Consider the following 27,262-nt stretch of genomic DNA (forward strand, 5'->3'; position numbering starts at 1 on the left):
AAATGTTGTAGCACAATGGGTTTATTCTTAAAGAGAACACTGATGCAAGTATAGAGTACAAATCTAATGGATCTGTATTGAGTGCATTTTGTGCCAAGTTCAAGAATGGTAATCTTGTTGGCTGGAGATCAAAATCAACAAGATATTTTCAAGACAAAATTGCACAGGGAAGAAGCGTGTATGCCACATTTCAAAGGGGGGATAGAAAACATGCTCCATATGTGCTTTGCAAACACATCTACTTCATGTTTTTTCGTGTCCTTGGTTTCGACTCCATCGCCCATGAGTTTGTGCATTAGGTTGCACTGACAAAGATGGAGTTGTTTCAAGCCTTGGTAGGTACCCGAGTAGCCTCATAGACTTGCTAGAAGTTTGTTAGTTCTAATCTTTATTGGTGTTTTTGACGCATCCATAATTAATTGCTTTATATGTAATTCTGTGACTTGGGATTTTATTAGAGCCTCAGCATGTAAGGAGGTGTGAGATTTTGAAGCCTACGCTGCTTTGTGGTAATTTTTGATGTATGATCCTTTTGCGTTGAGGTGATGGGTGGTTGAATGCAGCATGGAATGATTATTTTCTTCAATACATCTTGCGGTCACATCAATTTGTCAAGGGTGTTTCTCATATTTGCTCGAAAATTGGCTACGCTCGGTTTTCTTTGCTCGTTGATTAGAAACCCTCATGTGGTGTTAGTCTTCTCCTCTCATGCAATCCTTTGAGCTTTCACTGCTAATTAATCATTCTGTCGTTGTGGAAGTACATACTAGGAGGTCTTTAGATTATCGAGGCAAATAGAGTGGCGCTTTTTGGAAAGTTTTCCAACATCGATACCACCACAATATTTGTGTCAATATGCGTGTCTCAAATATCGGTTGTGATATCGATGCGTATACCAATGCTAATACTTACTGTGGTATCAACATCCTATGAAGGAATTTTTTTTCAAACTAATGAGCTCGCGACAAGAAACAGTCTCATCTTCTCCATTTTTGCTGCATCTAAGCTTTGCCTCTGTTCATACACCATCACTCTCTCTCTCTCTCTCTCTCTCTCTCTCTCTCTCTCACACACACACACACACACACACACACACACACACACACACACACACACACACACACACACACACACACACACACACACACACACACACACACAATTCCTTTCACATTGGACGCCTGGCTAATGGGTGCCATGTCTATTATGATCGACGGTCGTGTGTGACACAAGTCTTAGTCTCTCTTTCTCTCTCTCTCTCTCTCTCTCTGAGTTCAAAACTCATTAGAAAGATCTTCAAGGTCTCTTGAGATTGTTCTTACAACCTTAAAAGTTCTTTCTCTTTATTTTAGCAGGAGAAAAATAATATAGAGGCGTAGATCCCATTTTTCACCAAGAGATTGATCGAAAAAAGATGCTCAATGTCACAAATCGCTAACGTGCCTCCCGAGCTTAACCCTAGCCAATCTGCAAATCCCGACCAAGGGGCCTAAAACCGTAAGAGAAGAAGAAGAAGAAGAAGAAAAAGAAGTTCCCACCAACTTCCAGATCTTGGTCGTATTAAGGTGGAAGCCTGGTCATTTGCTTTGTCCATAGAGAACGGGCGGACGTTGTGAAGCCGCCCTAAGATGGCGTTGGACTGAGCACCATCCTCGCCCAAAAATGTGTCCGTCATCCAGGCGAGCTGTAGGCGAGAAGTCCTTTTCCTCCCTCTGTTATTGCTCCGCCTTCCTCCGCGCATCAAGATTCAGCTTCAGTCGGGTAAGCTCTTAAGCTCTTGCTAGCATCAATGGGAAAGAGAAGACGCTTGCAGGAAACGTTAGCGAGAGAGGAGCAAAGAGCAGCGAGAGAGGCAGCGAAAAGAGCAGAAAGAGTGAAGGAAATATGTTTCTACGTGCGCTATTCAAACTTGGAGTTGGAAGATTTTGTTATCAGGAATCTGGTTCACTCTAGGAAGGTGCTCACAGATCTGCTCCAGTACCGCTCACAGCTCCAGTCGGGTAAGCTCCTAAGCTCTTGCTAGCATCAATCTGGTTCATTCTAGGAAGTCGCTTGCAGATATGCTCCAGTACCACCCTGACCAGTTGGTTTTAGAGTTCAATATGGAAGCGCAACATGCCACCCAATTTGTGAAGGGTCGTATTGCTAAAAAACCTCGCCTTGATGGGGAAAAGCGTTATGTCAATGAAAAGCATTATGACTTTCCTATACCTGATGATTGTACAAGTTCTTTGATATTCCGTTTCAAGGAACTGCACACCAGGAACTGCACAACCAGCTTGCTAAGCATCACCGCACAATGAAAATTGATACTTACTACATTCCCTATTGCGCCCTTGTACAATCATCTGGTGTAGGCAAGTCAAGAGCATTGATGGAATTGAGTAAGCTGGGTGTGTATGTTTGCTATTGCAACCTGGCGAGTCTCTCGACAACAGCCTTCCCCGCGAGGACAGTTGGTCTCGCAGGTAAGCTTGCTAACACGTTCATAGAACATGGTATGGTGTTTTACTTGAAGGCATGGCTCAACATATTGGCTGCTTACATTAGTATCACACCTCTAGAGGATTGGAAGCAATATCAGCTTCCTGATGAGCATGGTTCTCCCAAAGGTGACCTTGCTGAGTAGATACTAGAGGACCATGATGACACGTACATAGGAAAAAATCTAGACATGTGGAGCATTGGCACACAATGCTCACCTGACGAGAAGGAGGCGTGTGTTCACACCCCTTGCAGTGTCATCTTTGCCTTTGATGAAGCAAGAGGGCTGCAAATAAAAGAACCAAATTCAAAATCGATGGCCTTATTCCCATTCTATCAAGTCATGAGGGCCCTCAGGATGTTTTTGGACCATCAAACCTTCAGTGCAATTATGCTAGACACCTCTGCTAAAGTTACCAATGTGTTACCCAGCAAGCACAACGTGGACAGTGAGAGGGCTATATCGATGGGTTTCAAACTGGTACCTCCAATCTACTTCCTCCCAAATATGTCTCTTTTCAAGGAAACTGCAAGTCATGGAGTTCCTTATTGCTTCCAACCCCAGCATTGGTTGAAGCAAGGCAGGCCAATATGGTCTGCAAGGCTGGAAATGGGGGATAAGCCATCCTTTGTTCAACGTTTTGCTTTGCAAAAGTTGGTTAGAACCATCGCCGGGCCATTTGACGAGAAGGGTCTGGATGTGGATGTGCATCATGGGGTCATGACTGAAAGCCAAGCCATGGCACTTTTGTCTGCTTCAGCAGGGCTCTCAATATGTGCTCGATCTGAGCTTGCAAAAGCCATGGACCTTTCCTCAGAGACGCGCAGAATTAAGTTCATGTGTGAAGCTGATTTGACGAGAAGGGTCTGGATGTGGATGTGCACCGTGGGGTCATGACTGAAAGCCAATCCATGGCACTTTTGTTTGCTTCAGCAGGGCTCTCAATATGTGCTCGATTTGAGCTTGCAGAAGCCATGTCAGCTTCACACATGAACTTGATTCTGTGCGTTTCTGAGGATAGGTCCATGATTTATATTGGTTTGCCAGTTGAGCCAATTCTTGCGGAAGGTGCAGCCTTTGCTTTGCGAGATGATGTGGTCCAGGAAGGGGCACTAAAGCGCTTGCTTGCTTCATGCATGGCAGGCTATGTGACTCCTGGATCACGAGGAGAGTTTGTCGCAAAGTTCATTCTAGTGGTTGCCACGTGGGACAAGAAAAGTGAATGGTAGTTGCGGTAGATTTCCGTGGAAAAGTATTTGGAAAAGCTACTTGTAAATGGCATAGTTACCGGGGAACGTCCCCCTGAGGGCTAGGAAAGCAGGAATGGCGTTTTGGAGGGTTTTCATGGCCTGGACCAGCGAACAGGCATTTGGTACCGGAACGGCCAGCCCGGAATGACAGATTTTCAGATTTATGTGCTTTATCTTGTGAGGCTCCCCCTTATTAAATGCCCTTCCCCCCACCCCTTACCTTCACAGTGCACACATGCGTTCAAGGGCCAAAGCTCAAGCTCTACCCTCTCAAGTTTCGAGTCTTGACTCTCAAGCTCTAGCCTCGTTAGTCTAGACTCTAGACTCTAGAGTCGACAAGGCTCTCTCCCTCTCTCTGTGTCCCTCCCCCCCTCTCAAGCTCTCAAGTCTATACGACACACGTTGGCCATAGTAAGGTTGAATGGTCTTCAAATCAAGTTTTTTGTGAGTATTAGAGTCAAAGGACTCTGACACTACTATTATTTAATCACACAGGGCTTAAAATTGCATTATTTGGGTGTTTTTATGCCTCTCGTTCCGCGCTATTTCCGTTCCGGACCCCTCGCCGTTCCCCTGTTTTGCGGGGGGTTCCGTCGTCGTTCTCGTTCCGCGTTCCGGGTAACTATGGTAAATAGAAATGCTGATCAGATCACTTTTGACGACCTTAAGGCTAAATGCCCAGAGGGGGGAGCGTTTTCTTCAATTCATTTGTGCTAGTGCGTAAACCTCCAACCACTGATACATTGCATAGGGCTTTCGTATCAAGTTATACTCTCATGTATAGGGCAGAGAACAACTTGCTAGGTATAGACATGATCATTCCAGTGTGGACTTCAAAAGGCACGACCTGCATAGCTCAGTAAAGAACTTCAATCAGCCTGGCTGGCTTGAAGAAGTTTCTACTAGTAAAGTAAGGTCGGAGTTTACAAATGTAAGGGTAGAACCAGGCCTTATCGACCACTATTGTTATGTCCTTGCGTGAGCGAGTCAACGATCCTAGGGATGGGTCTGCATGGCGTCTTTGGACATCAACTGAAGGGCATGTAGCGACAGATATGGACCCTCACATCAACCTTACTTGTTACGGCATTGACCGCAACTATTGAGAACGTGAATAAGCTCTTGAAGGAAGTGCTTATTACTGTGCCTGATGAACTTGTTGGCGCAACTGACATTGAGAAAGAATGGATCAAGGGATTGCTTTCAAAAAAATATTTATAATAAGATTCTAGTGGATGATTTCATGCTCCGTTAGGTAGTTCGTACTAGGTATTCTGTCTGCATAGTGAGCAGGGTTTGGTTTTTTAGGTGGAAAGCAAGAAACTTTTAGTTTGTGACTCTCAGTTGTGAGCAGTTAGAAGTGAGATTCTTGCCTTGTCAAGTCGAGTTTTGTCTTCTGATGTACTGTTGGCGTTGGTGTGTGTGTGAGAGAGAGAGAGAGAGAGAGAGAGAGAGAGAGAGAGAGAGAGAGAGAGAGAGAGAGAGAGAGGGTTGTGAAAGTGAAAATTTTAGGTTTTTTAAAGATCATTGCATTGTGTCAGTGGTCCATTGCTCTTTGTTTCGAGTGTAATCTTCATTGTTTTTGTAAGAAGGTTGATTTTATTGCGGTAAATCACTTAAATCTGTCGTTTAAGTGCTGTTTTGAAAGATTAATGCATAGTTGTTGATAGGAGAGTACTCTAGGACATAAAGCTAAGCTGTTAAGACCTTTCTGTACTTGTTTGTTTGACCTAAAATACGGTGGATCGCATTTTTTGCCCCTCTCAAAAGGCGATCTTTAGGTTTCAGATATCTTCTATTAACTCCTGTCTAGTCGCTCCATAAGTTTTGTGGCCATCCGAGCTCATTTAGGCTTTAAAAAGATCAAGTGAGTAGTTGATAGGAAGGACTAGTTGCACGTTTCTTAGTTTTTTGAGTAATTTTTTTGGCGTGCCATACTGGAAGGCCTTAGCGTTGAGTTGAATTTCGGTCAGCTAGGTGGTGCCCTTTCATTGGGTTAAAATTTTTTATTTCCCTCCTTGTGTTTCTCTCTTTCTTTCTTTGGCCGCCTTCCTTTGGTTGCATCGGCAACTTGGCGAGTTCTTGGGCGGCAGCAAGATATCTCACGCGTCATGCAACACAAGATCTCGGGAAGTCTCTCTCTCTCTCTCACACACACACATACACACACGTCACAACGTGAGATCTCAGGAAGTTGCTCTCTCTCTCTCTCTCTCTCTCTCTCTCTCTTGCTCGGGATAGTTTCCTACGATGTTAAAACTCTCTTCTTCTTCTTCTTCTTCTCTTCCATTCTTATTGAAGCAACAGTTGGATATCCTTGCTTGTTGGCACTGCCTGCAGTGATATAGGCGTGGTGCCTATGAAATGTTGTACACAACTTTTAGGCTTTTTGAAGCTATTTTAAGATGCTATTCTTTGGAGCCATGCTTGTTGCATTAAAAATAGCACGCACTTTAAAAAGCCGACAGCAGCAAACTCTCCCCAGTCGCTCTCGTCTCAGGCAATTCTCTGTAAGCAATCTCTCTCTCTCTCTCTCTCTCTCTCTCTGTGATCAGGTAGCTCTCTCTCTCTCTCTCTCTCTCTCTCTCTCTCTCTCTCTCTCTCTGTGATCAGGTAGTGCCGCCGTCGTCAAGTTAGTGACGGCCTTGTTACTTGGTGAGCCAAAGGCTCTTTTTGTAATATCTAAACGCAAAAGTCACCACGTGGCATTATATTTAAATTAAAAAAAAAACACACTGCCATGAAAAGCTCTAAAAAAAACTCCGCTCGAAAATTAGCTACCGAGTGAATAAAATAAAAAACCACTCTGCGTTGCTCAATTGCTTTGGTACAGAAGCAGTTAGATCTTCTCCACAAGCAGTTCGCAGGTTCCCCAGAAGCAGCTCGGAGCTTTGTTTGCAGGTTTGTCTCTGGCCACTCTCTGAGAGAGAGAGAGAGAGAGAGAGAGAGAGAGAGAGAGAGAGAGAGAGAGAGAGAGGTGTGAATAGGTTATGATGCTAGTAGCATCTTTTGCCGCTCCTTTCAACCAAAACCATCATCGCAGCACGTTCCAATTTCTGAACAGACAGTCAAATGTTTGCAGCAAGTTCACTATGGGTAAAGAATCCTTGACTCCCCGTGAGTAATTACTTAGTATTGCAGGAAGATGACAAGCATTGCTGGACGTGGGTCTGCAGATAAACTTTCTTTTTTCATGCTTTTCTTTTGTGCTCCAGTATAGCTCACATTTGCCCTGCGCTTAAGCAGCTTATTAGGAGGCTAATTAGCTGCTGATTAGTTAATGCCCCTAACCACGCTTTGAGCAGATCCAACAACTTTTACTCACATATGAAGTCGTAGGAAAGCAATGGAGACAAAAGTTTAAAGTACTTGCTCGCGCATTAGCTTTAATGGAACCATCAAATGCGGACCCTACTACAAGCTAGAAGCATAGGCAAGTACTCATTCTAGATGCGCAATGAGCAGGGCACGGACAACAGCGTCACCTATAACAAACAACTGATGTGAAAACCTACTAAAGAACGGAGCTGTCGGCCGAGGGACCTAAACCCTAGAAGAAGTAGAAGTAAAGAAGAAGCAGCTGGACAACAGATTTCCGAAAATTGTGCTGTCATGATGATGTGGCAAGCTGTACGGAATTCCGCGTTTTGCGCTGGCTGATGACGTGGCAAGTTGTACGGATTTTCGTAAATTACGTTGACAGCTTTTTGGGTTTGCTTTTGGACCAGATGCATTTGAGTTTGAAGGCTTTTTATTGTAAACTGCTTTTGGGGCCTAGGGCCTTTAAATATGGGTGGTTAGGGCTCATTCCTTGGCATGCTTCCTGGAGAAGGTGCAGAGTCTGGAGTACCGGCTTGTAGTTTGTTGAAGCAATATAAAGAAATACAGATAGGGGTGCCAACGTTTGGGGCCAATACTCTCTGGGGTGGAATTCCGCCACTCCGTGTTGCGTGTCGTGACTCGTCTCTCTCTCTCTCTCTCAGTTCAGTTGTTATTGAAGTGCTAAAAGTCTGTTCAGTCTGTTCTTTTCTATTGGCACGTGGTGCCCGTCTTGTGACAGTGGTATCAGAGCTTTAGGGTGTGCTTTTCTGAAAGCATACCGGTCCTTCCAAAGAGCAGACATAGCAAGATCGCACTTCCACAGTTCATTGGAAATTTTAGGTTCGTGCTTCGACCCCGGACTTATTAGCCACTCCCACCCTTACTTCATTGCGCATCGGGCGTGCTCTCGTCTTCACCGCTCATGTCTTATAAGGCATAAGCCATTAAGATCACTTGCAAGAGAAGGATCCAAGATTTGTTTCGAGCTGCTGGTTTTCTCAGAGACTGTCACAAGGCGGGCACCACGTGCCAATAGAAAAGAACAGACTGAACAAGCTTTTAACACTTCAATAACAACTGAACTGAGAGAGAGAGAGAGATGACATGCGACAAGAAGTGGCGGAATTTCACCCCAGAGAGTATTGGCCCCAAACCTTGGCGCCCCTTTCGGTATTTCTTTATATTGCATCAACACAGTACAAGCCGGTTCTCCAGACTCTGCACCTTCGTACTGAAGCATGCCAGAGAATGAGCCATAGCCTCATATTTAAAGGCCCTTGGCCTGAAAAGCAGTTATAGTAAAAAGCCTTTAAAACTCAAAAGCTTCTGGTTCAAAAGCAAAGTCAAAAAGCTGCCAGCGCGATTTACGGAAATCCGTACAGCCTGCCACGTCATCAGCCAGCGCAAAATGCGAAAATCTGTACAACCTGCCACATCATCATGTCAGTGTAATTTTCGGAATTTGTCTGCTGCCTTAGGGTTAGGGTTAGGGTTTTTGGCAAAAATTAGGGTTTGCAGGTTTTAGGGTTAGGGTTTTCAAAATTAGGGTTTGCAGGTTTTAGGGTTAGGATTTCCAGCATTAGGGTTTCAGCAGTTAGGGTTTTTGGCAGACATTAGGGTTTAGGTCCCTTGGTCACATCTGTACGTTGACTCCATTCTTTAGGCTTTGACACGTCAGCAGTTTGTTACAGAGACAGTACCATGCAGATGTCTATAGCTACCAAGCCGCACACTTCCAAGGACTTGGCAAGCTTTCAAGAAATTTTTTGCCCGAAGTTATATGGTTTTTGACATCTTCCTTCGGAGTGTAACTTTTGGCAGACTCGTGAGTGGGGTATCTGTTTGGAATCTGTTTGAAATGGATGGTATCTATTTTGAACGTGTCTTGGTGCCGATTTGACTTGTTTGACTCCAGTTTTAATACTGGTTTCATTGATTGGTGACTTTACTCCCGGGTGGAGAAGTGAGAAATACTATTTTGGTATTGTTTGAACCTCGGAATGACGCAGGCCGATGCCCAGGGAGCGTTTCATTGTATGTTTGAAAACCTCCGAACGACACAGGCCGATGCTGGGAGCGTTTGGTTGTATGCTTGAACCTCCAAGCGATCCAGATTGCGGTCTGGGGAACGTTTGGTTGTACAGTCCTCTGAGCTCATGGCCCGGACCTTTTTAGGTTATTTGCGGGGGGAGTGACGAGGTAGTCGTTGAGTAGCTTCATACCGCAAACCGTTTGTCTCGGGGGAGTGCTCAGTGGCGCTGTTTGTTGTGTCTTGTAACATGCATATGTAAGCATTTGTGTTGCATTGTGATGTGCTAACTATTGAATATTCCTAATTGGATGAGATTGCTTGGGTATGTAGTTTTAGTGCATCAAGACACCCGTGGAAGATCAGTTTAGTCTAGGTGTGATGGCTAATTTTACTACGCTAGAATATCAAGAGTTCCGATTTGGACGAAAGAAGAAGCTAACTCCTTGATCAAAAGAGCCGAAAGGAGACGTTAACTCCTTAACAAAAAGAGCAAACTGATTGTCCCTCGGAATGACCCTCGGATTTTTTTTTTTGAGCTAACTTGAGTTGTTTTGCAGATATGCTGTAATCGCGGACGATTACTCTCTTTCAAGAAGGGGAGATGTAACAAACAGCTTACGTGTCAACCTATTGAAGAACGGAGCTGTCGGCCGAGGGGCCTAAACCCCAGAAGAAGCAGAAGCAACAGAAGAAGCAGCTGTACAACAGATTTCCGAAAATTGCGCTAGCATGATGACGTAGCAAGCTGTACGAAATTACGCGTTTTGCATTGGTTGATGATGTGGCAGGCTGGACGGATTTCCGTAAATTACGCTGGCAGCTTTTTTGCTTTGCTTTTGGACCAGATGCTTTTGAGTTTGAAGGCTTTTTACTATAAACTGCTTTTGGGGCCTAGGGCATTTAAATATGAGGTTAGGGCTCATTCTCTGGCATACTTCCTGGAGAAGGTGCAGAGTCTGGAGTATCAGCTTGTACTGTGTTGATGCAATATAAAGAAATACCGAAAGGGGCGCCAACGTTTGGGGCCAATACTCTCTGGGGTGGAATTCCGCCACTGTGTCGCGTGTCGTCTCTCTCTCTCTCAGTTCAGTTGTTATTGAAGTGCTAAAAGTCTGTTCAGTCTGTTCTTTTCTATTGGCACGTGGTGCTCGTCTTGTGACATCAGTTGCAAGCCAAAGCCAACTGTAAGGTGCAGCGGAATGAATGTTGAACTTTGCTCAAGATGAGTGCTCCAAACTGTGCTCAAGGGTTCCTTTTACTTACGGAAGGGAGAGCCTTCCGTTCCTTTAGTGAGAGAGTGCAATGGACACAAACAAAGTGAATGGACATTGTGAATGAAGGTGCATGAGATTGAGAGAGGAGAGAGAAGAGAATACGACACCAAGGAGTTGTCAAACCCTCCTCTGAAGGCCCCACTCTTGATGGTGAGAGTGGTCTACTATTGACTGCACAAACCGGTACAAGACTCTGATGCAAACTTGAGAACTATGATGCAATGTGTGGAGACAACGGTGACGACTCGACTTGCTACTTGCGTTTGTGGACTTGAAGGCTAAAATTCTTCATGACGGCTAGGTCCCCAAAAACGCTAATGGCTGTGGTATGAAAACGCTGATCTTTGCTGGCTGTTTTGGCCTGCTTGCTACTGAAAGTAACGCTGTCTTATGGCTCTGGAACCGCCCTAAAAACGCTGTCCAATGGGTGAGGAACTGCTGCTGAAACGCTGAATGGGCTGCTTCAAAAACGCTGGCTGGCATTGTCTTTGCTGATGCAAACCATGCCGCGGGGATCACCAAGGGCAGGGCTGAATGCTCCAGTGGAAAACTCTGCTGGAATCGCCCAAGGTAGGCTGAAAACGCTGCCCAAGGCAGGCTGAAAATGGTGATGCTTGTTGGCAAAACGTTAGGTTGAAGTGTTCTTGTTCTTGCTGAGAGTCGGCCTGCTGAGCAATGCTCCTGTTGCCTCATCTGCCAGAAAGTGCTAGCTTTGGTTTGCTTATATATTTCATTAGCAAAATTGTCCTACCTAGTTTCCAACAAAAGTCACTTAATAAATAAGTGAAAAATGTCAAAAATAGGTTTTATGCATTGGAAAATTCCCTTGATGGATTCTGATGGTAATGCTGATGATCATGCTGTGTGCAACCGGAGGATATGCATATAATCTAAGTGTCTGGACTTGCACGGTCTGCGAACAGACTCACAAAAGTGCCAGATCACTTCCTATTCTAGACTGACTTGACTGATTGAACCCTGGTCATGCTCTAGCTTGTCCATGGATACATAAGGTTGGATGTGTCACGTGACATCCCCTCCTTTTCAAAGTGAGGTATTGGTACCGAACTGTATGGCGTCGAGGGAGATCGCCAACAACATCCGGAATCCTCAAAAGGACTCTTCGCCCACCCACTTTGAGGTGTGGGTCGTGCGATACTTGAACTTCATAAAGGTCTACAATGCCTTCTTCGTTGGGCCGCGCCGAAAGCGACAAAGTCATCTGTGGCTCCTTCAATACTTCAACTTCGTCTAGAGTCATGCGTCTACCTTCTTCAAGAATCTCCATTGCTGAAAATTCTTGAAACCACTTCCAACACAAAAACATGAACATACCCATTCCATGTAAAGATTGGAAAAAATCTAGGCTTCTCTAAAGACTTTGCATGCATTGTAGATGAACAAAGAGATGAAGTGCCAAACTGTTCATCACACACATGCAAACAATGGGAGCGAATCTTGTGTTTCTGATCTAAATCAATCAACTGTGGCAAATCACAATGGACATGCCCATGCTTGATGCTCAATCTTTCTTGTGCTCTTTCTACGACTGTGTCATACCAAGGGAGAGACATGGAATGTGACTTCCTTGAGTGCATACTTTTCAGCTTTTCATGAACAATCCGCATATATTCGTGCTCATTCATGAGTGAAACGTGCTCAACGTACAATATGTCATGCCTAGGAAAAGGGATCACATATAAACGCTGACTAAAATACAGGAAACGTTCACGAATGAAACACTCGAACAATGCGTGCTGACGAATCATTTGAATATATAGTACTTCTTGTAAGGGTTCTATGGACCTAGGTCCGAGAGCCAAGATCTGTTCGTCGTGTTTGGTCGAATCTGCTTGAGGGGGTGCTGTGGACCTTGACTCAAAAGCCAAGATCGATTCTTCGTGATCGATCGAATCTGCAACGAGGTTAGCTTCGCTAAAAAAAGCATCAACTAAATCATCATCCTTGTGAACAATCACGTCTTGATCATATAAATCATCATGCTTGTGAGAAAACACATCTTGATTATCATGTAAATCCTCATGCTTGTTCTTATCATCCAAATCATCATGCTCATCATTATCATGCAATTCATCATGCTTATCATAATTAGGCAATTCCTGTGTATCATGCTTTGGAGAAGACGAGACCGAGAGAGTCTTCTTCTCCTGAATCCGTTCAATCTTCGTGTGCACATTAGAAATGAGAGATGGAGAATGAACAACTTGCTTTCCACGAATGACAATGGGAGAGTCACTTTTGGCATTGAAAGTGAACGTATTTTCCACCCAATCAATGAGAGGGTTATGCTCACGAAACCATCGAATGCGCAAAATCATATCACATCTTAAGAGAGGAGAGACAAAAAAATTTCTACAGAAAGCAGCTTGCTGAACTGTAAACAACACATCGAGGCACTCTTTCGTGATGAGAGAATCCATACTGGGAGTGAAGCCAGAGACCTTGAGAGGAGATTTTTGACTAACCTCTAGGCGGGCTCTCTCAACAAGAGAGGGATTGATCACATCATGCATACTGCTTGGTCCAAACAATATGACAAAACGTTGCCCCGTCATACGACCATAACATTTGGGAGGGTCAGGAGAAACTTGGGATACACTCGTGTTGTCATTTATTACATTGACAGAGGAAGTGGGTTCTGTGGATTCTTTAGATTCATTAGAGTCAAGCTTAGGACATGTTCTTTTTATCTGACCCTTAATGTGACAATGAAAACAGCGACCTTCCTTAGAATAAGTGCTTTGCTCTTCCGACGTGATGTATCCTCCTAAAATTCCTTGTGCTACCTTTTCATATGGAGTGAGCTTAGGTTTAGCAATTGTGGTAGCTTTACCCTTAGGTTCACTTTGAGAGTTCTTTTCTAAGAAACTATTGGAAGATTGGTTAGAAGAGTTACCGTTCTTACCATTCTTACCGTTCTGAGGGTTTTGAGAAGTCTGAGGGGTACTTGTCGAAGTCTTGTTTTCCATGGGCTTTCCCTTGTTGTGCTTCATCTCCTGTGCGAGAGCAATTGCTACCGCCTTGTTGAGATTGATTGGATCGAGCACCTCCACATCAAACTTGATATACTCGTCCAATCCATAAAGGGAATGCCTCCTTGCGCTCCGCATCCGATTTGCGTAATTGAGTGCCGAGTTGCAAAACACGATTAAAGAAAGACAACTGGCATACCATTTTGCTTTAGACCGTGCCAATCGTCCTTCAATCGTGCGAGGTACTGAGGTGGTATAAACTGCGCCTGGAGCTTGACTTGGAAATCAGCCCAATTGAAGGAAAGGGGCATGAATTCGTCGGATTCCTCTAGGTGCGCGGCTAACTGTCCCTCTTGCCATGCGTGGTACCAATTGATGGCATCACCGGCAAGGTACATAGCTGCTGTCAAAACCTTGCTATTTCCTGTCTTCTTAGTTGTCGCAAAATAAGCATTAAATTGATGCAACCAAGAATGAATAACCGTAGCATCCATCTTACCATCATACTTACTGAACTGGATCATTTCTGTGACTGGGTTGTTGGAGTCCGAATCTCGGCTTGCGCCACTTGAGGAACTATCAACATCTTTGGCTGGCTCGGACTTCGAGACGAGAACATGTACAAAATCTTGCACGCATTGTTCACTCTATGCCGCACGCTTTGCCTGTCGTTCTTCGGCCGCCAAGCGCGCTTGATCACGCTCACGCTCAAAGGTGTCTTGTCTGAGTTGGCGTTCATGCTCCAAGGCTTCCTGTCGTTCTGCTTTTCTTTCTAGTTGGGCCATCGCAACGCGAGTCGTTTCTTGTTGTTGTGCCATCATCTCCATCATCGACTTGACTATCGCCTCCATAGGATTTGGTACAACTCGTGGCGTAGATGGGGAAGGGGGAGGGTCGGGAAAACCTCTTGGTGGGGAAAACTCTTCTTCGCCACTCCCATGCTCACCACCTCCATGCGAAGTATCCATTCCGCTTCAGGTGATGACCATGCACTGTGATCTTTGGTTCTTAAGTTCACGAGGAACTTAGGTTCTTGTGGGTCTTGGGTTCTTGGTCTCTTGAGGGTCTTGAGTTCTTGAGGTTCTTCTTTCGCTTGCAATCTGTGTTAGAGAAGGATCTTCTTTTCACTCGAGTTCTGTTCTTTTCCATGGGCGCACCCCTTAGCGGCCTTGCGCTCACACCAAGGTTGCTTTTTCCCACCTCACGTCGATTGGCCGACCGCTAAGTGCACGGTCCGCTCTCAATGAGTGAAAAGAGGCACAAGGGGAGGCTGCACAAGCCCTTCTTTCTTGGGTTTCCTCTCACTCTTCAAAAACACGATTAGGAATCGACACGCCCAGGAGGACTTGTGTCACAAGACGGGCACCAGGTGCGAATAGAAAAAGAATAGACTGGACAGACTTTTAGCACTTCAATAACAACTGAACTGAAATAGAGAGACGACACGCGACACGGAGTGGCGGAATTCCACCCCAGAGAGTATTGGCCCAAAACCTTGGCCGTCCTTTCGGTATTTCTTTATATTGCATCAACACAGTACAAGCCGGTACTCCAGACTTTGCACCTTCTCCAAGAATGAGCCCTAACCTCATATTTAAAGGCCCTTGGCTTGAAAAGCAGTTTTTCATGAAAAGCCTTTTAACTCAAAAGCATCTGGTGCAAAAGCAATGCCAAAAAGCTGTCAACGTAAATCACGGAAATCAGTACAGCTGCCACGTCATCAGCAAGTGCAAAATGCGGAAATCCGTACAGCCTGCCATGTCATCATGCCAGCGCAATTTCGGAAATTTGCCACGTCATCAGTATTTGTGTGTGTGCGGGTCCTGCTTTTTTTCGAGGGACGGGACCGCACGGCACGTGCTTGTGGCGAAGTTCCTCGGTGAAGTTGTACCCCGGTATTTGGGTGCTCTGCATAGGCGGATGGGGAGATAATGCTTCCCTTCCTATGCTGTTATTTTGAATCCGATTCCTTCCGGGGGAAATGCCGTAATTCTCCCCAAGCGAAGCCAGATGAGCTACAAGAGCGCCCAAGTGCCATTTCCCTCCGAGGGGGTCAGCTTCACCTAAAAGGGGTTGGGAGGTGCAAACGGGAGACACCACCATCCTCAGCGGACGCCACCTGTGAGCCGACGCCCTTCCAAGCGGGTATGGCATTGCCTAGGGGAAAACCGTCGGGTTTCAAAGGCAGTTTAGTGAGGTGAGCGATAAGTTACCTAGAGGAGGCACTTCAAAGGGAAGACCGAAGCAAGTCCCGCAGTACCTGGGCCGCTGAACAGAGGTACTTGGTCGCTGTCACGCCCAAATCCAGGTGGCCAAATGGGTCTCTCAAGGGATTAGTCATGGCCCTAAGAGTGCAGATAATTCTGGATTCTCGTAGTCCAGAGAAAACTAGCGACAAAAGCGTCTGCCTTCGGTTTCTTGGTGCATAGTCTTGGTCGTTCTTCTTGTATTATTTTTTGGTGTATGAGGGGAGCGGCCGGGCGTGCCCTACCCGACTCCGAAAACAAAACAAAACAAAAAACGGGTCCTGCTTTATTTTAATTTATTATGTCACTTGGGGCCCCATCAAACGAGGTCCCCATAAGTTGGTAGGACTTCTTCTGCTAATTGTTCTTCTTAGGGTTTAGGTCCCTCGGCCACATCTGTAAGTTGGCTCCATTCTTTAGGCTTTGACACGTCAGCAGTTTGTTACAACTTGGGTTACATGCGACCGCAACAAGCCAAAAAATTGTGTGGTTCTTGTGGTTCTTTCCTTGAGTGATACAGAACACTACCAAAGCTCTGATACCAATGTAAGGTGCAACGGAATGAATGTTGAACTTCGCTCAAGATGAGTGCTCCGAACTGTGCTCAAGGGTTCCTTTTACTTACGGAAGGAAGAGCCTTCCGTTCCTTTAGTGAGAGAGTGCAATGGACACAAACAAAGTGAATGGACACTGTGAATGAAGGTGCATGAGATTGAGAGAGGAGAGAGAAGAGAATACGACACCAGGGAGTTGTAAAACCCTCCTCCGAAGGCCCCACTCTCGATGGTGAGAGTGGTTGTTAGGTGCAGCAGAATGAATGTTTGAACTTTGCTAAAGATGAGTGCTCTGAAATGTGCTCAAGGTTCCTTTTGTTCTTATGGAAGGGAGAGCCTTCCGTTCTTAATGAGAGAGTGCAATGATCACAAACAAAGTGAATGGACACTGTGCGTGCAAGTGTATGAGACTGAGAGACAGAGAAGAGAATACGACACCAGAGACGTAAAACCCTCCTCCGAAGGCCCCACTCTCTATGGCGAGAGCAGTCTACTTATTATTGCACAAATCTCTACAATGCTTGGACTTGCCGACGATGAGGACGACGATGAGACGAGCTGAAATCTGAAACTGCTAAGGGCTGAATTCCGCAAATCTTTATCTGCTGAATTCTGACTCTATGTCGACGACGATGACGACGACGACGGTAGGACGACGACGTGCTGAAAACGCAGATGCTGAAATCTGCGTTTTTCGGGCTGAAACTGTAAACCTTGCGGAAACTGACCGTGCGGCGAGGATCTGCTGCTGCGGGAAGGTGAGATCTGCGAGGTTCGGGGGTTCTTCTGCGAGTGCTAAAGGCTGAAAACTGAAAACGCTGGTGGTTCTTGATGTTCCGTTGCGATGATCTGCAAAAACGCTGAGGTTGGGCTGCAAACCGAAAACGCTAGGGCTGAAATTTGTCCTGCTATCGTCGCGAGTGGTTCTGCAAATGCAAAACGCTAGGCTGATCCGCTGGGTCTTGTCGACGCCGGGGCTGATCTGCTGTGCACAAATCGCCAAGGCTGATCTGATGCAAAAACGCTAGGTCTTCTGTGGAGAAAATGCCAGAGTAGTTGCGGGGGTTGGTCTTGCTGAGAAGTTGCCTGTTGAGCAAGGTGCTCCTGCTGCCTCTTCTGCCAATTAGTGCCAGTCTAGGTTTGCTTATATACAAACTTACTCAATTTGCCCTATCTACTTTCCGACAAAAGTCACTGAAAAATAATAAGTGAAAAATGTCAAAAATAGAGAAAATAGACTCAATGCACTGGAAAATTCCCCTAAAGGATTCGGATGGGAATGCTTATGATCATACTGTGTGCAACCAGAGGATATGCATCTACACTAAGTGACTGTGCATGCACGGTCTACGAATAGACTCACAAAAGTGCCAGATCACTTCTAATCTAGATTGACTCGATTGACTGAACCCTGATCGTGCTGTAGCTTGTCCACGGACACATAGGGTTGGATGTGTCACGTGACATCCCCTCCTTTTCAAAGTGAGGTATTGGTACCGAACTGTATGGCGTCGAGGGAGATCGCCAATAGCATCCAATCCTCGAAGGATCTCTTCGCCGGCCCACTTTGATGTGTGTGTCGTGCGGTACTTGAACTTCATAAAGGTCTGCAACGCTTGCTTCTTTGGGCCGCGCCGAAAGTGACACAAAGTCTCTTGTGGCTCCTTCAATGCTTCAACTTCGTCGATAGTCATGCTTCTTTCTTCTTCAAGAATCTCCATGGTTGAAAATTCCTGAAACTATTTCCAACACAAAACCATGAATATACCTATTCCATGTAAAGTGAATGGAAAAAATCTTGTCTTCCTCAAAGACTGTGCATGCGATGTAGATGAACAATTAGACGGAGTGCCAAACCGTTCACTACCAATACGCAAACAATGAGATCGAATCTTTCTCTTTTGATCTAAATCAATCAACTGTGGCAAAACACAACGGAAATGGCCATGCTTGGTGCTCATACTTTCATGTGCTCTTTCTACAAATGTGTCATGCCAAGGAAGAGACATACAATGTGACGTCCTTGAATGCATACTTTTCAGCTTTTCATGAAAAATCCGCATACATTCGTGCTCATCCATGAGTGAAACGTGCTCAACGTACAATATGTCATGCCTAATAAAAGGGATCACATAAAGACGCTGACTAAAATACAAGACACGATTACGAATGAAACACTCGAACAATGCGTGCGTATCAATCATGCGAACACATAATACTTCTTGTGAGGGTTCGTTGGACCTAGGCTCGAGAGCCAAGATCGATCCTTCGTGGTCGATTGAATGTGCAACGAGGTTAGCTTCGCGAGAAAAAGCATCAACTAACACATCATCCTTCTTGTGAACAATCACATCTTCCTAATGCAACTCATCATGCTTGTGAGAAATCACATCTTGATCATACAAATCATCATGCTTGTCATTGGCATCCAAATCATCATGCTTATCAATATCATTCAAATCATCATGCTTATTATCATGCAAATCCTGTGTATCATGCTGTGGAGAAGAAGAGACTGAGAGAGTCTCCTTCGCATGAATCTCTTGCATCTGTGCCGGCACTTGAGAAAAGAGTCGCAAGAACTCTTGCATGTATCGCTCGCGTTGTTCTTGTCTTGCCTTTTTTTTTTTCTGCTTTGTCTTCTGCGTGTCTGCGATGCATTTCGGCTATTCTTTCTGCATTTCTTGCTTCGCGTTCTAACTTCATTTCCGTAAACATCTGGTCCAAAGCCTCCATAGGAGTTAATGCAATCCTTGATGTAGATGGGGAAGGAGGAGGGTCGGAAAAACCTCTTGGTGGGGAAAATTCTTCTTCGCCTCTCTCATGCTCATCACCTTTAAGCGAAGTATCCATTCCTCTTCGAGTGATGACTATCCACTGAAGTCGTGGGTTCTTAAGTTCACGAGGAACTTGGGTTCTTGCGGGTCTTGGGTTCTTGGGTTCTTGAGGGTCTTGAGGTTCTTGAGGTTTTCTTTCGCTTGCAAACTGCGTTTGAGAAGGATCTTCTCTTCACCCGAGTTCTACTCCTTTCCGTGGGCGCACCCCTTGGCGGCCTTGCGCTCACACCAAGGTTGCTTTTTCCCACCTCACGTCGATTGGCCGGCCGCTAAGTGCACGGTCCGCTCTCAATGAGTGAAAAGAGACACAAGGGGAGGCTGGACAAGCCCTTCTTTCTTGGGATTCCTGTCACTCTTCAAAAACACGATTAGGAATCGACACACCCAAGCGAACTTGGGTTCGTGCGACCGCAACAGGCATAAAAAATTCTTGTGATTCTTGTGGTTCTTTCCTTGAGTGATACAGAACACTACCAAAGCTCTGATACCAATGTTAGGTGCAGCGGAATGAATGTTTGAACTTTGCTCAAGATGAGTGCTCCGAGTTGTGCTCAAGGTTTCTTTTGTTCTTATGGAAGGGAGAGCCTTCTGTTCTTAATGAGAGAGTGCAATGATCACAAACAAAGTGAATGGACACTGTGCGTGCAAGTGTATGAGACTCAGAGACAGAGAAGAGAATACGACACCAGAGACGTTGTAAAACCCTCCTCCGAAGGCCCCACTCTCTATGGCGAGAGCGGTTTACTTATGATTGCACAAATCTCTACAATGCTTGGACTTGCCGATGATGTCGACGCGACGATGAGGACGACGTTAAGATGGGCTGAAATCTGAAACTGCTAAGGGTTGAAATCCGCAAATCTTTATCTGCTGAAATTTGACTCTATGTTGATGACGACGATGATGACGACGGCACACGACGACGACGACGACGAAAACGCAGATGCTGAAATCTGCGTTTTCCGGGCTGAAACTGTAAACCTTGCGGAAACTGACCATGCGGCGAGGATCTGCTGCTGCGGGAAGGTGAGATCTGCGAGGTTCGGGGGTTCTTCTGCGAGTGCTAAAGGCTGAAAACTGAAAACGCTGGTGGTTCTTGATGTTCCGTCGCGATGATATGCAAAAACGCTGAGGTTGGGCTGCAAACCAAAAACGCTAGGGCTGAAATTTGTCCTGCTGTCCTCCGGTGGTTCTGCAAATGCAAAACGCTAGGCTGATCTGCTGTGTCTTGTCGACGCCGGGGCTGATCTGCTGTGCACCAATCACCAAGGCTGATCTGATGCAAAAACGCTAGGTCTTCTGTGGAGAAAACGCCAGAGTAGTCGCGGGGGTTGGTCTTGCTGAGAAGTTGCCTGTTGAGCAAGGTGCTCTTGCTGCCTCTTTTGCCAATTAATGCTAGTCTAGGTTTGCTTATATACAAACTTACTCAATTTGCCCTACCTACTTTCCAACAAAAGTCACTTAAAAATAATAAGTGAAAAATGTCAAAAATAGGAAAAATAGGCTCAATGCATTGGAAAATTCCCCTGAAGGATTCTGATGGGAATGCTTATGATCATGGTGTGTGCAACCAGAGGATATACATCTACACTAAGTGACTGAGCATGCACGGTCTACGAATAGACTCACAAAAGTGCCAGATCACTTCTAATCTAGATTGACTCGATTGACTGAACCCTGATCGTGCTGTAGCTTGTCCACGGACACATAGGGTTGGATGTGTCACGTGACAGTGGTCTACTATTGAGTGCACAAACCGGTACAAGACTCTAATGCAAACTTGAGAACTATGATGCAATGTGTGGAGACGACGGCGACGACTCGACTTGCTACCTGCAGTTGTGGACTTGAAGGTTGAAATTCTTCATGACGGCTAGGTCCCCAAAAACGCTAATGGCTGTGGTATGAAAATGCTGATCTTTGCTGGCTGTTTTGGCCTGTTTGCTGCTGAAAGTAACGCTGTCTTGTGGCTCTGGAACCGCCCTAAAAACACTGTCCAATGGTTGAGGAACTACTGCTGAAATGCTGAATGGGCTGCTTCAAAAACGCTGGCTGGCATTGTCTTTGCTGATGCAAACCATGCCGCGGGGATCATCAAGGGCAGGGCTGAATGCTCTTGTGGAAAACTCTGCTGGAATCGCCCAAGGTAGGCTGAAAACGCTGCCCAAGGCAGGCTGAAAACGGTGATGCTTGTTGGCAAAACGCTAGGTTGAAGTGTTCTTGTTCTTGCTGAGAGTCGGCCTGCTGAGCAATGCTCCTGTTGCCTCATCTGCTAGAAAGTGCTAGCTTTGGTTTGCTTATATATTTCATAAGCAAAATTGTCCTACCTAGTTTCCAACAAAAGTCACTTAATAAATAAGTGAAAAATGTCAAAAATAGCGAAAATAGGTTTTATCTGGAAAATTCCCTTGATGGATTCTGATGGTAATGCTGATGATCATGCTGTGTGCAACCGGAGGATATGCATCTAATCTAAGTGTCTGGACATGCACAATCTGCGAATAGATGCACAAAAGTGCCAGATCACTTCCTATTCTAGACTAACTTGGCGGACTGAATCTTGGTCATGCTGTAGCTTGTCCACGAACACATAGGGTTGGTTGTGTCACGTGACACCAACTCCAAAGCAAGCCAGTGCAGGGTGGTGGGCGTCCACGTTCACAATGAGCCCGCGGCGGGCGCCGGCGTCTGCCAACGACGTTGCGGCCTGGACAGCCTCAAAGGTGGGCAGCGATAGCTCTACGCGGCTAGACGTGTGGGCTCTTCACTACACGTGTCACGCCGAGGTGGTGTGACATGGCAGCAAGGGCGGCTTGCCCAACCGAGTCACACGCTGGTCCTTCGAGTTGCCACGGCAGAGGGCCTCCGCCACTTGCAGTATGGTGCTTGGCCATACCCTGCCTCCCTTCGTCTCTTGCACTTCTCCTCAAAGTACACCTCATCCTGCCCCGCTGCTGGAGTTTTCTACATTTTTATGTCCTCATTTCAGGCTTTATAACTGTAGTACTTGCTTTGCGGCAGGATCTATGAGCTTAAGGGCGCGGCTCTTGAGTTTTGGCGTTTTTGTGTTATTTATTGTCGTGGATTAATATTGTACATAGTCTTGGGAATCATGGTAATAAAGGGTTTGGGCACTGATATGCATTTTGTTATTAAGCTTTTGGCGATCTTAATCCTTTGAATTTCCATATTACTCTCTCTCTCTCTCTCTCTCTCATAACAAGTCTTGAGTTCAACTCTCCTGGTCGGATAGATCTTTAAGGTCTCTTGGGATAGTTTCCTATGACGTTAAAACATTCTTCTTCTTCTTCTCTCTCTTTGGTTAACTTTGCTTTCTATATTACATATTTTACACATCTCTCTCTCTCTCTCTCTCTCTCTCTCTCCATCTCTCTCCCCAAATATACTGGCGTTTTTACCGGTGGGTTTATTTAGTAAGATTTGATTTGTACAAGGTGAAAAGCTCCTAGCAGATTTTATCCCTAAGATCATCTACCTTTGTTTTGGTCCCCTTCCACCCATAGTTACCCGGAACGTGGAATGGGAACGGTGACAGGATCCCTGCGGAACGGGGGAACGGCTAGGGGTCCGGAACGAGAACGGCGTGGAACGGGAGGTATAAAAAACACCCAAATAGTGCATTTTTTAGCTCCTTGTGTTTAAATACAAGGAGTATTAGAGTGCTTTGATTGCAATACTCACAAAAAACTCGTTTTGAAGACCATTCAACCTTGCTATGACTAGATGATGATGATGATGATGATGATGATGAGAGAGAGAGAGAGAGAGAGAGAGAGAGAGAGAGAGAGAGAGAGGGAGAAATTTGAGAGAGTGGGAGGGAGAGGAAGAGAGCTTGAAGGCGTGAAGCCTTGAGCCTTGAGAGAGTGAGTCTTGAGAGGGAGAGATCTTGAGAGTGAGAGGGAGAGAGCTTGAGCCTTGAGGATTAGCTTGTGAAGAGAAAGGGGGAGGGGGGTGCATTTTATGAGTCCTTGAGGCCTTGCACACTTCAAAAAGAAGCCCAAACATTTACTTCAATTTTTTCAATTTTTGCCAAATTTGTTTGTAGCTGTTGGCCGTTCCGGGGGCGTTCCGGAACGGCCGTTCCGGTTTGCACTGGCCACCCGGAACGTCAAACGTTTCGGGACGTTCGGGAAGGGAACTGCCCCCCGGAACGCCGGAACGGGGGCTAGGGGGCTTTCCCCGGTAACTCTGCTTTCATCATCGTCTTACCTCTGCATCTCCTACTCCTCCCTATAGCTTCCTCCCTTCCAAACCCCTCAAGTTGTGCACCAACATTACTAGTTAATGGTATTGCCTTTCCATTTGAAGGGTTGACTTCTCTTGCACACAAATTTTGTGACACACATTACCAACTACACGTCTACTAGCCCTAACAACATTGTAGGAGATAGTGAGCATTCCATTTTTGTAAGAGACATTAGGACCTATATGACATCTTTTGTTGGGTTTTACAAGATGGGTTGGTCCCCCGTCTTGATGATATTTTCTATTAACAACAAACTTTTACAAACATATGAACCGGAACAGCTTGTGTTCTCTGCCACAAAGATTATTATAATGTATGAGAATGCATGCAATTCATTAGCCAAATTGATTGAAATTCTATATACTTGTAGCCAGAAACGACTATATCTGTAAGGTGCAGCGGAAGTGAATGTTGAACTTTATGATGAGTGCTCTGAACTGTGCTCAAGGTTCCTTTTACTTACGGAAGGGAGAGCCTTCCGTTCCTTTAGTAAGAGGGTGCAATGGACACAAACAAAGTGGTGAACACCGTGAATGGAGGTGCTGAGACTGAGAGATAGAGAGAGAAGAATAAGACACCAGAATGTTGTCAAACCCTCCTCCGAAGGCCCCACTCTCTATGGCGAGAGCGGTCTACTATTGATTGCACAAATATGTACAATGCTTTGGACTTGTTGATGATGAGGACGACGACGAGACGGGCCGAAATTTGAAAATGCTAATGGCTGAAATCTGCAAATCTTTATCTGCTGAATTCTGACTCTATGACGATGACGACAGCGATGCAACGACGACGTGCTGAAAATGCAGATGCTGAAATCTGCTTTTTTGGGCTGAATCTGCAAACTACGCTGGATCTGACCATGCGGCGAGGATTTGCTGCAGGAAGGTGAGATCTGTGAGGTTCAACACTTTGTTTGCTTCCATTGCACTCTCTCACTAAAGGAACGGAAGGCTCTCCCTTCCGTAAGTAAAGGAACCGTTGAGCACAGTTCGGATTACTCATCTTGAGTAAAGTTCAATATTCAATTCTGCTGCACCTTACACACTCGTGTTCTCATGTATTGCATTGACAGAGGAAGTGGGTTCTGTGGGTTCTTTAGAGTCATTAGATTCAAGCTTAGGACATGTTCTTTTTATGGGACCCTTGATGTGACAATGAAAACAACGACCTTCCTTAGAATAAATGCATTGTTCTTTCGACGTGATGTATCTTCCTAAAATTCCTTGTTCTGCCTTTTCATTTGGAGTGAGCTTAGGCTTAGCAATTGTGTTAGCTTTACCCTTAGGTTCATTGGGAGAGTTCTTTTTTGAGAGACTATAGGAAGATTGGTTAGAAGAGATACTGCTCTTACCAATTTTACCATTCTTACCGTTCTGAGGGTTCTGGGAAGTTTGAGAGGTACTTGTGGAAGTCTTGTTTTCCTTAGGCTTTCCCTTGTTGTGCTTCGTCTCCTGTGCCAGAGCAATCGCTACCGCCTTGTTGAGATTGATTGGGCCGAGGACTTCAACATCAAATTTGATATAGTCGTCCAATCCGAAAATGAAAGCCTCCTTGCGCTCATCATCCGATTTGTGTAATTGGGTTCCGAGTTGCAAAACACGATTAGAGAAAAACATAATTGGCATACCATTTTGCCTGAGACTGTGCCAATCGTCTTTCAACCGTGCTAGGTACCGTGGGGGCATAAACTGCGCCTTGAGCTTGTCTTGGAAGTCACCCCAATTGAAAGAAAGGGGTGCGCCATCCTCGGCTTCCTCTAGTTGGCGAATACTAGGAAGTGAACTCAATAAAGGCACAAAGTCAAGGTGGGACTACCAACAAAAAGTATCCGACAGTTGGGCCACATTGCACATTTGGATGCGGTTCCAATGAGGATAGATGGTCAGATGACCAATGGGAGCCCAATGGAAGCATCTCTTAAAATTTAGGGAAGTGCTATTTTGGGCCGTGAAATGTGTTCGTGTCATTACCTCTCGTATGACCAGGGGAACATTTTACAACTCTGCCGCGAAGTCAACTGAGCAACCAGTCGGGAGATTTTTAGGCGGCAAACCCGAAATGGAAAAATGCTTGTAAATGCGCCAAGTGGCACATTTCTGTGAACTTGCCTCACAAAGGAAGAGGTAGCACTGAATTATAAGTTGGGAGGCCTCATTTTTGAAGATCTGTCACAGGTTAAGAGCTATGGAGTGCTTTTTTTCCCTCTCATGTACAGTGTGGTGCTAGGAGTGATGACCTGCTCACTACACACTTCTCTCTCTCCCTTATGTGCAATTATGCGATGCCCCACAAGAGGGCTTTTCATTTGATTGATGTACAGTTGTGTGGGTTCATGCGCGATTGCCGAGGCAAGAGCCTCTTGCACAAGTACTGGGTTAGCTAGTGGCTAATCCCCCGCAGGTACAAGTGAATTCGGAGAGGTTTCACGTGAGAAATCTTGTCCGATTCAAAGGGCAAGTAGCCCTACAGGTGCGGGAGCTCGAGGACTTGCTATAGATGCGACAGGCACGCGAAACGGAGCCCAAAACAAGGAATTACAGCATGCTGTGTACTTTTGCAGGTTTAGGGTTTTGGCCCTAAACGGTCCCTAATACCCCCAGGAGGTTCGGGGACGCGAGGGGAGTGCTGTAGAGGTGATCTGGCGCATTTTCGGGGCAGAAAATAGAGAATTCAGCGTGCTGCAGGTTCTTGCCAGGTTTTGCAAAGTTTCCGTATGCGTCAGGAAAGTCATCTATTGCATGGGGATATTGACTGTGTGTAACAAACTGCTGACGTGTCGAAGCCTAAAGAATGGAGCCAACTTACAGATGCCGGCCGAGGGGCCTAAACCCTAAGAAGAACAAGCAGCAGAAGAAGTGTCACAGAGTGAGGACGTGGTTGCCCGAGTGCAGAAAACCCTAACCCTAATTTCTGCCAGAAACCCTAATTCTGAAAACCCTAATTGCTGAAACCCTAACCCTAAAACCTGCAAACCCTAATTTCTGCTAGAAACCCTAACCCTAAGGCAGTAGACAAATTCCGAAAATTGTGTTGACATGATGACGTGCCAGGCTGTACGGATTTCCGCGTTTTGCGTTGGCTGATGACGTGGCAGGTTGATTACGGATTTCCGTAAATTGCGCTGGCAGCTTTTGGCATGCTTTTTGGACCAGAAGCTTTTGAGTTTGAAAGCTTTTCATATAAACTGCTTTTCAGGCCAAGGGCCTTTAAATATGAGGCTAGGGCTCATTCTCTGGCATGCTTCCTGGAGAAGGTGTAGAGTCTGGAGTACCGGCTTGTACTTTGATGATGCAATATAAAGAAATACCGAAAGAGGCGCTAAGGTTTGGGGCCAATACTCTCTGGGGTGGAATTCCGCCACTCCGTGTCGCGTGTCATCTCTCTTTCAGTTCAGTTGTTATTGAAGTGCTAAAAGTCTGTTCGATCTGCTCTTTTCTATTGGCACGTGGTGCCCGCCTTGTGACACTGTGAAGCGTCCTAGTACAGTTATGTTGCTGAAATCGGGCCAGAACAGGTGTATTTCAGCCCGGATTATGCGGGACAGCTCGTAGGAAATCACAGGTTATTTTCCCTCTGTTAAAGAATAAAGAAATGCCGAAAGAGGTGCCAATTTTGGGGCCTACAGGTTGTCGGCGTCTGCTTGGAGCATTCTAGCTACTGTGCCGTATGTGTACTTAAGTGTTAATTCCTGTCGCAGGTTTCCTTTGCACGTTCTCTCTTGTGGTCTAAAGTAAAGAATTTCGGGTGAAAGCCAAAGCCTACCTCCCCACGGGCCGGTTTCTTATGTTCTTACTACCGGCGGTTCATTAGGAAGTTTGCAGAGGTTGCTTCCCCTTTGCATGTTTTGACACAGAAAGGAGTCCCTTTCTCGTGGGGACCCACGGAGGTGACTGCCTTTGAGACATTCAAAGAGAAATGACCAATTTTGACTTTGTCGGATTTGCACAAGTCATTTGAAGTATATGATGATGCTTGTGGTCGTAGTCTGGGTGCGGTCTTA

At 45.6% G+C, this 27,262-nt stretch overlaps 1 protein-coding gene and 1 pseudogene across 2 annotated transcripts in view; both read left to right on the forward strand.

Moving 5' to 3' along the window:
• Positions 1-1,612: 1,612 nt before the first annotated feature.
• The window catches only part of LOC147456311 (uncharacterized), a 129,170-nt gene continuing 103,520 nt past the window's right edge, over positions 1,613-27,262 (forward strand). For both annotated transcript variants that reach the window (XM_086515443.1, XM_086515444.1), the window contains exon 1: positions 1,613-2,000. In XM_086515443.1, the coding sequence (XP_086371569.1) occupies positions 1,790-2,000 (211 nt within the window). In that variant the 5' untranslated portion in view covers positions 1,613-1,789. The remainder of the gene's footprint in view (positions 2,001-27,262) is intronic.
• On the forward strand, positions 2,061-5,148 carry LOC147456312 (uncharacterized; annotated as a pseudogene).

Source organism: Adiantum capillus-veneris, chromosome 6 (genome assembly GCF_014529385.1).
Source record: "Adiantum capillus-veneris isolate H3 chromosome 6, ASM1452938v2, whole genome shotgun sequence".
Classification (NCBI taxonomy): domain Eukaryota; kingdom Viridiplantae; phylum Streptophyta; class Polypodiopsida; order Polypodiales; family Pteridaceae; genus Adiantum; species Adiantum capillus-veneris.